Source organism: Mus pahari, chromosome 5 (genome assembly GCF_900095145.1).
Source record: "Mus pahari chromosome 5, PAHARI_EIJ_v1.1, whole genome shotgun sequence".
NCBI classification, from domain to species: domain Eukaryota; kingdom Metazoa; phylum Chordata; class Mammalia; order Rodentia; family Muridae; genus Mus; species Mus pahari.
Window position 1 is genome coordinate 113177450 of NC_034594.1, and position 8701 is coordinate 113186150.

The 8701-nt window shown below is 36.7% G+C and overlaps 1 protein-coding gene across 1 annotated transcript in view; it reads left to right on the plus strand.

The window, feature by feature from the left end:
* Positions 1-8701, plus strand: part of Dennd1b (DENN domain containing 1B) — a 204527-nt gene that overhangs the window by 40433 nt on the left and 155393 nt on the right. The window contains exon 3 of the mRNA XM_021198568.2: positions 7748-7791. Within this exon, the coding sequence (XP_021054227.1) occupies positions 7748-7791 (44 nt within the window). The remainder of the gene's footprint in view (positions 1-7747; positions 7792-8701) is intronic.

The following is an 8701-nucleotide window of genomic DNA, read 5'->3' on the forward strand; positions in this document are numbered from 1 at the left end:
TCCTTCCTTCCTTCCTTCCTTCCTTCCTTCCTTCCTTCCTTCCCTCCCTTCCTTCTTCCCTCCCTCCCTCCTTCCCTTCCTCCCTCAGTCCCTCCCTCCCTCATTCCCTCCCTCCCAACCCTCTCCCTCCCAGGGTTTCTCTGTGTAGCCCTCACTGTCCTGCAACTCACTCTGTAGACCAGGTTGGCCTTGAATTCAGAGATCTGACTGCCTATTTTCCATCACCTTTCCATTTTCTAGTGTCTTTTTAACTATTTCCTGAGAGGGAGGATTAAAGTTTCCTTTGTGGAGGCCCTTTACGTCCTTGGTGAGGTTTACTCCTAGATACTCCCCGAGGCTGTTGTGAGTCGAACGTGTCCACTCCTCAGGGTGTTGTTGGTATATAGAAAAGCTATTCATTTGTGCAAATTCGTTCTGTGTTCTGCCACATTGTTAACTTTTGTTTATGTCTTTTACCAAACGTTATTCCTTTCAGTTCTGAAAGTGTATTTTAGCTACATTTCTGTTTCTATAGTCTTTGTGTAACACACTCTTAGAGGTTTTGAGTATTTATTCCACTGTTTTGTGTTTTTCATTACTTCTCTGAAGAAGTCTGCTGTCAGACATATAAATACAATAATTTTTCTTTCTTGGAGGTTTTTAGAAATAGCTGTACCTTATCTTTGTAGTGTCACTGTGACGCGTGTCTAGTGTCTCTCTCGGAACCCTGCTTGGCTTTGTTGTGGTTTCTCACTCTGAATATTTGTGCTGTATCAGCTTTGGGGAAGTTTTTAATTCTTGTCATATTACTTTCTTCCTTTTCCATTATAGCCACTCCTCTCTTTTGGTCTAATCTTTTAGAGTTCTAAGCAGATTTATGTTACTGTGCTGGTTAATGTTTGCCAACTTTATACAAACTAGAGCACCTCGGAAGGAATTGCCTTTGTTAAACTGTCCTGTTTGTGTGTTGTGGGGTGTCTTCTTGATCACTGATGCGGGAGAGTTGGGGTGCAATTCCTGTGGGCAGGGCTACTCCCAGCTCTTTGGGGGGCTGAGCAAGCTTGAGGAAACAAGCCAGTAATAGTCAGTTGTCTTTCTGTCTTTCTTTGCTTCTGTTCCTGTCTGCATGCTTCTGCCTCTAGCTCCTGCTCTGGATTTTCTCGATGCTAGACCAGAACCTATATGATTTCATAAACTCTCTCATCTCCAAGTGGCTCTTGTTTAGTGTTTTATCATAGCAACAGAGAAACTGACTTAGAAAGTTAACATTCTGTACTTTATTTTTCTAAAACTTTCCCCTCCTCTCCCCGTCTCTTTGTTTTCTTTCTCCCCCCTCTTCTTGTTCCTGTGTTTTTTACTCTCTCTTCTCTCTCCCTTACCCCTTCCTCCTTTCTTTGTCTCTGCCTCCTTTCCTTCCTTCTTTTCCCTTCTATCCTTTGAGCTCTCTCCCCTTCCCTGCTTTCACCTCCCAGTGCTTCTGTAGCATTGCTGCCATTTATGTTCGCCTCAGTTCACTATATCTCACGTCTATTTAGTCTGCCTGCCTGCCTGCCTTCAAGTTCATTTTTTATAATTAGTATGATTCTGATTCTGATCTCTTCCTTATTGTGAAATGACTATAACCTCTGTTATGTATAGGAGTATGCTCTACTTCATTACTTTTGTATTAAAAATGAAAGCTTTGACCAAAGTTGTGCTTCAAATCATAATCCTTGGTTTATTATGAACATTGTTTAAATTAGTTATGAATAAATGAATCTGCTTTATGATAGATTCAATTTATATTTCAGAATGATAAAGTTATTTCTTATAACTAGATCAAATAGTTAAATATATTGAATATTGTAAATAACAATGTTTTTAAAAGTCATACCTTAAACAAAGAATCATAAACAATTAACACTAACTTAAAGCACTGCATCTTACCTTTGAGGAAATCACGAAGATGGGTGATGAGGCCATGCTGTACTATTAGCTGGGTCTGTCAGGTTTGTATCACAGAGCATCTTTCCACAAGCAAGTTTCTCACTTTTTCTTCTGTCTTTTTGTAAAAACTTTTGTGTTGGCTTTTAATGATTGGTATCTGAAAAATGTCAAAACATTGATTCTCGGTTGTGGGCTCCTTGTCATAGATTAATCAAGATTGAACATCTGTGCTACAGCAATTCTTTCTCTTTTTGTTTGTTGATTTAAAAAAAAAAAAAAGAAAAAAAACCAAACCTCTCCTGAAGGGCCCTTGGGACAGATGGCCCCTCACTGTTGATGGTTCGATTACCATGATCACCCACAGCTTCAGAGGAGTGCGAAGAAAAGAAATTGCTTTCTTTGTCAAGGTGTTTTCAATTCAATTCTCACCCATTAGCCCTGTTTGGTTAAGTTTGGAATGACTCTATCAGGTGATTGATGAAGGCTTCATTTTATCATAATAGGTCTTGTATAAAAGGAATGGAGGCTCCGCAGCCATGGACCTGATGTGTTATGTGCTGGCTTATATTTTCCTGAGGTTCTTTGAAGTTCTATTTCCATCGTCCAGTTGGAATTTGCTAATAATACATAAGCAAAAAGAGCATTCCTATTTTGAGTTATGAGATGGAATTTATACCATTCTAGCAGAAACATTTAGTAAGGCTAGAATTATACTTTTGTGCGTATGGTTGCCAAACATATAGGAGTAGGTTGGATATCCAGATGACTGTTTCGAATGAGGCCATCAGCAAGGGGACTTTGAATTGGACTTTATGTTATAATTGCTTATGTGCATTTTTATTTTTATTTTTATTTTTTGGTTTTTCGAGACAGGGTTTCTCTGTGTAGCTCTGGCTGTACTGGAACTCACTCTGTAGACTAGGCTGGCCTCCAACTCAGAAATCCGCCTGCCTCTGCCTCCCGAGTGCTGGGATTAAAGGTGTGTGCCACCAATGCCTGGCTTCTTATGTGCATTTTAAAGAAGGTGAAAAATGAGCACATTTTAAAAATTGCTTTAAATATGTATATTATCTTTGTAAAGTGATAAATACACATGTGACCTGTTTTTGCAACTGGTTATATAAAGCATTAAAACAAGGTTTCACTCCTCTGCAATTATATATTGATTTAAACTTCTGGCTTTAAATGATGACTTTATTGACATACTGAAATGGAGTTTGAGTACTATGAGTACTATTAGCCTTTTCTAGGTCTCCCTACATGTACTGAGGTACTGATGGTATGAAGTCTGTAGAACTTAAACTTTTTCTTAGAATGAACGATTTAGTATTTGGTTTGCTGAAAATATCTTCTCTTAGACAGTAATAAAATAATCCCACTTGTGAATGTCTTTTAAGCCATGGCCCTGTGAGTGAGCAGAGAGCTGTGTTTGTGGAGTGCAGCAGAGCAACAGGAGAAGCAGACACCTGTGCCCCTCCCTGCTGGGAGAGGGAGAGGGGGAGGGGGAGGGGGGAGGGAGAGGGGGAGAGGGAGAGGGAGAGGGAGAGGGAAGCAGGCAGAGACAGAAAGAGAGATGGGGGGGGGAGAGTTTTTTGAGACAGTCTGGCTGTCCTGGAAGTCACTATGTAGACCAGGCTGGACTTGAACTCAGAGCTCCACCTCCGAGGTCTGCTTCCCAAGTGCTAGGATTAAAGGCATGTACCATCATAACCTACTTATATGTGCTTTCTATTTAATGTCTCTCTTCTCTGTAAATAGGATCCTGTTTTAAAGAAAAGGAAAAAAATGTAATAATTGATATGATTTTGTAAAAGTATTTTTCTTGAGATAATCTAACGTTTAAAACATTATATTAACATGTGGTGGGGATGTGAAAGCAGAGAAATAACTTGTACATGGGTGATTGTTCTCTGTCTCACCAACTGGGGGGGGTCGCCTTTCCAATGTATAGCTTAAAAAAATCTGATATATCAAACCGTTTGTATCTAACGTGTACAGTGTAAAATTGACTTAAAATATCACAGTGCTATTTTTTCTTATCAGAGAGGAAATCCTCAAGGCCTTTTGAAGAATGTAAGATGACGGAGATGTAAACTTGTATAAAGCCACCTCGGGGAGGATGAACTGTAAACTAGATATTTGTAATCTTTACTACTTGGGATTGCTCCCTCTCAGAGTTCACCAGAACTTTGAATCTCAATCTCAATCTCTCTCTCTCTCTCTCTCTCTCTCTCTCTCTCTCTCTCTCTCTCTCTCTCTTAAATGGGCTGTTTTTACTGCAGGGGCTTTTCCTCCCTAGAAACCCAACTCTACGCAGAAAAAGAAAAAAGAAAAAAAAAAAACAGAAAAAAAAGCTAGAAAAAGTTTTAAAAGAAGACGGCAAACGGTAGTCCCCATCTGGTGTCTCTTATTTAAGTTTTTTAAGTTAAGAAAAGCTGGTGACATATTTATACATTTTTGTGCAAAAATAAATGAATGGCAATAGATTTAAAGAAATCTTAAAAAAAAAATGGGATCCTGTTTTAACTTCACGATAGTATCTCAGATTATAGGTGAAAAAGTAAAAAATATATTTTCCAAAAGTTAGCATTTTTATTTAATAATTTTTATTCATTTATTCATTGTTTGTTAGCAGCATTTTTTTGAATTTATCAAGTGAAGGAATCTTCACGTTGAGTTGAATTGTCCTATAATAATATTGCTTAAAAGAATGCTTTGTACAAAACTTAGACAGCCTTTGACATTTTGCCCATGAGTGCTTTGGAGAATAAGAAGGCAGTGGGTTTAGTTTTGAGTGACATAGGTAGATCTTAGTTAGATGGGTCATAAAGATATTTATGAGTGGCAAGACTTTGAGGTTAATTTCTCCTTTACTCTCAGCCAACAATGTTCCAGTCTTAATTAGCTAGCTGTATAATGAGACTAAGAAGTTCTCACGTTTGACTCCACTCTCCTTGTACATATACTTCATTCTACAATACAAATGAATCAAACATGGACAAACCTTTATTCAAAGAGCTTAAGAAATGGCTCAGCAGTTAGGAGCCCTGGCTGTTCTTGTAGAGGATCCCAGTTTGGTTCCCAACACTTAGCAGGTGGCTCCTGACTGTCTGTGATTCCAGGTTCAGGAAATTCATTGCTTTCTTCTGACCTCCCTGGGCACTGAGCACATATGTAGTGCATATACATACATGCAGGCAAAACATTTATATACATAAAGTAAAAATAAAAGCAAATTAGTCCTCAACCAAAATACAAAGATACTATATTCTATTTTTTTCCAGAAGTATATAGTACCTGAGTTGTGGTTTTCTAAATCCTTATTTATAAAAAAACTATAAATTTAATATTTTAATTCATCTTTGAATTCCTCAGAATCAGAGAGATTTTATTTATGGAAACTAGGAACATTTTTAATCCTTTTTTTTTTTTTTTTAGTAGTTTCATGTAATCCACACTAGTATCTTCAGGTATTTTAATTTTTTCATTAAGGGCTAAAAAATATGAAATGTATCACAGAATTTGTCTTGTTTTCTATTTCAAAAATTATAATGTAAAAACATTGTGCTCATACACAAACAGTAGTTTATTGCTATCTACAGGTCTACTGATTTAAACAAAATTCGTGTACTGCTGTGATTCTGTGGGAATGAAGTTCCATGTTCTTCCCGTCAACAACAGTGCTTCTAGGTCGGATGCGCAGCCTCCCTGGACTGTGGCTGTGGGAAGAACAGCACGTGTCCCCCATCGCCGCCCCACAGCCGCCCCCACAGTTCTCATCCCTTTACCCCTAAGATCAGCATCAAATCGGCCCTGACAGATCAGGCTGAGGGTCTGAAGTAATCGTCAGGGAAGAGAAAACTCATGCTTTGTTTGAAATAGCAAAATTGGATTATTTTTCTCAGGTCTTTTGTTCCTTTGCAGTACTCTGAAAAGTTGCTACAAGTATGTAGTTGGAATACAACCACATAAGCAGTAACTAAATTAATCCGTTTCTAATGTCAGTGCACAGGATTCTAATACTGTTTTGCATGCTACTGAGGGATGAGATTATTTTAATGAAAATAAATAGGATATTTTCCACTAGACATTTAATCCAATAAACCTTTCCATACAATCATTTGTTTCACTTCTGTGGAAGTATAGAATATAGAGAAAAAGAATGGATGGACAAGGGGTGTGTGAAACGCAAGGCAGCTAAAGCGTACTTAGTGAGTGCAGCCTGCAGGGAAGTACACTGTCTGTAAAGTGGCCCCGATGGAGCAATGCTGTGCTGCAGGGAAGCCCGGTCTGGGCTTTGTGGCTAGCCTGCTTTGTGTGATGATCGGTTTTTAGTACCATTGGTTGACTGTCATTCAGGAAAATTCTCCTGCATACTTTTGTTCTATGACATTCAAATCTTAACAGCCTTCAGTTTTCGTAAAAGTGCTACATAAACCTATACAATTTGGGAACGAAATTATCTACAGGATCTGCAAGATAATTCTGCCTGAAGGTTTTCAGTTGTTCTTTGATGTTTTTCACATGAACTTCAGAAATGTAAACATTTGTTTTATGTGAATGAGGATGAATGATTGATGTTTGTCTTTGCAAATTTTGCATAAATTTCTACTATATTGTTTTATACATGATGCTTTACATGGCTTATTTACATTGATTTATGTGAAAAAATTTAACTCCATAGTTATTATTAATATAAAATTTTTGTGGAAAATATAGTTTGTTTGTTTGAAAGTTAAAATCTTAGAAAAACAACCCCATTGAACTTACATGTGGAAGTATAGCATTAGCCAGTGAATGCTTAAAAGTGTTGCTAGCTGTTTAATGGATTTTAGAATTAACAGTTAAGAAATTCTGCACCCTGATTTTTATTTTTAAAAACATAGTGTAAAATGGTGGCAGTTATGAAATAGAGCTGTGGGTGTCCACTGACTGGGTACACAGAGTGGAGATGGTCTTTGAGCTGCTGAGTTCTTGGTTTGGAGTGGAGTTTAGATTTTGTCAGACTTGCAGCACTAGACATGGTAGTTTATCAGCAGCCGTTTACAGAAATGCTATTAATCCATGTCAGTGACCTTTAAAGTCCCATTTGAAATGTTCCGCTTTATTTTTTGGTCAGAATTAAGAATATGGTCAAAATATTTATTAGTACTAATTAAAGCTAACAATACTATCATTTGCCACCTTTAAAACAGGAACTTCAGAAATTTGAAAATAAAAACTTGTATGAATATTTATAAAGCTGTTGATTTGTTATTCTGTATCTAGAAGTTAATATATATATTAATTATTTTGTTTTTTAAAATATATTGCAAGATCAAATTTATTTTAAAAAACTGTCTTAAATCTGCCTAGTAGCTTATGTATAACTTAAATATTACTTTAGAGTTTAAATATGAGAGTTTAAAACCGATATAGAACTGATCAGACATTCTTAATTGGAATGTAAATGGAATTTTTTGGCAATTTGCTTTGGTTTAGTCTTTGAGGCTGTATTCGATTATTATTATTATCATTATTTTATTACTTTTATATTTTTATTTTCAATCCAATCTATTGTTTTTATAAGTAGTTATATTGAAAATATATTGCTCAGGACCTTAAAATCAGAGTCATGCAAGTAAATAGCTTACTAAAAGGAATGGGTTTTAGTAATTTGATTAAGTTATAAATTTTCTTTGACTCTATTTCTAAGATTATTTAAACCTAAATGTCAAAATATTTAATTTTATAAAAAAAGAAATGAATTGCCATTGTTATTGATCATTATAAGAATATTAGCAAAATTGTTGCCTTAAACATCTTCCAATTTTTCTTAATAATCTATGTCTATTGTTTGCAGATCCTGTGGTATTGTGGAAATTCCCAGAGGACTTTGGAGACCAGGTTGGAAGCATAACTTAAAAACATTTTAAGTTGAAATATCACATTATTAGTATGAACTACTGGTACTGTATATGAATAGCTGCAATTATTTTTTCTTGATCAACTTTGAGACAGAAAACATGTGGAGAACATACAGAAGTTTTCAGAAGTGACCAAATGAGTATTAACTTTGTAGACAAGGGCTGGCCTTGAATGTACACAGATCCTGCTTTGCCTGTCTCCAGAGTGCTAGTTCTAAAGTTGTGTACCACCACACTGAGAGCGTCCTTATGGTCTTTAAAAATTTTTATTAGCATTTATTCATTGTGTAGAACACTAGTTTCCATTATGGCGTTTCAAACCTATTTAAATACACTTTGATCATCTTCAATCCCCTATTGTCGTAGCCTGCTCCCCACATCCACTATTCCCAAGCTGTTCCTCCAAAGACTCCTTCTATGTTCCTATGTTATTTCTGTTGTCTTTAATTACTACTGTTAATATATACATACATATAAATATATAAATATAAACTTACTGAGTCAGGTTAGTGTTGCTCAAATGTATGTTTTAGGGCTGACCAGTTGGAATTGGATGACAGAGCAAGGGGCTCATCCCTGGGGAAGGTTGATTTTCTCTCTTTTAGAGGTCATTCATTGCCTGTAGCTCTTAATCTAGTGGTGGGTGGGGCTTTAGGAGAGTTTGATCATTCACATTGTCATATGGACTTCATTAGCCTGAACCAGGTCTTGTTTGGGCTACCATATTGCTGAGATTTCTCCTTAATCTTAAACCCCAGCTTGGAAGTTAATTCTTCTAGGCTTTCTTGAGCTTCTACAGCAACCTGTGTATGATCTTGTAGCCCCCTTATATAACTCAACGTCTTACCTGTTTCCCACCTCACTGTCTGTCATTCCCCCCCCCCCCCCCC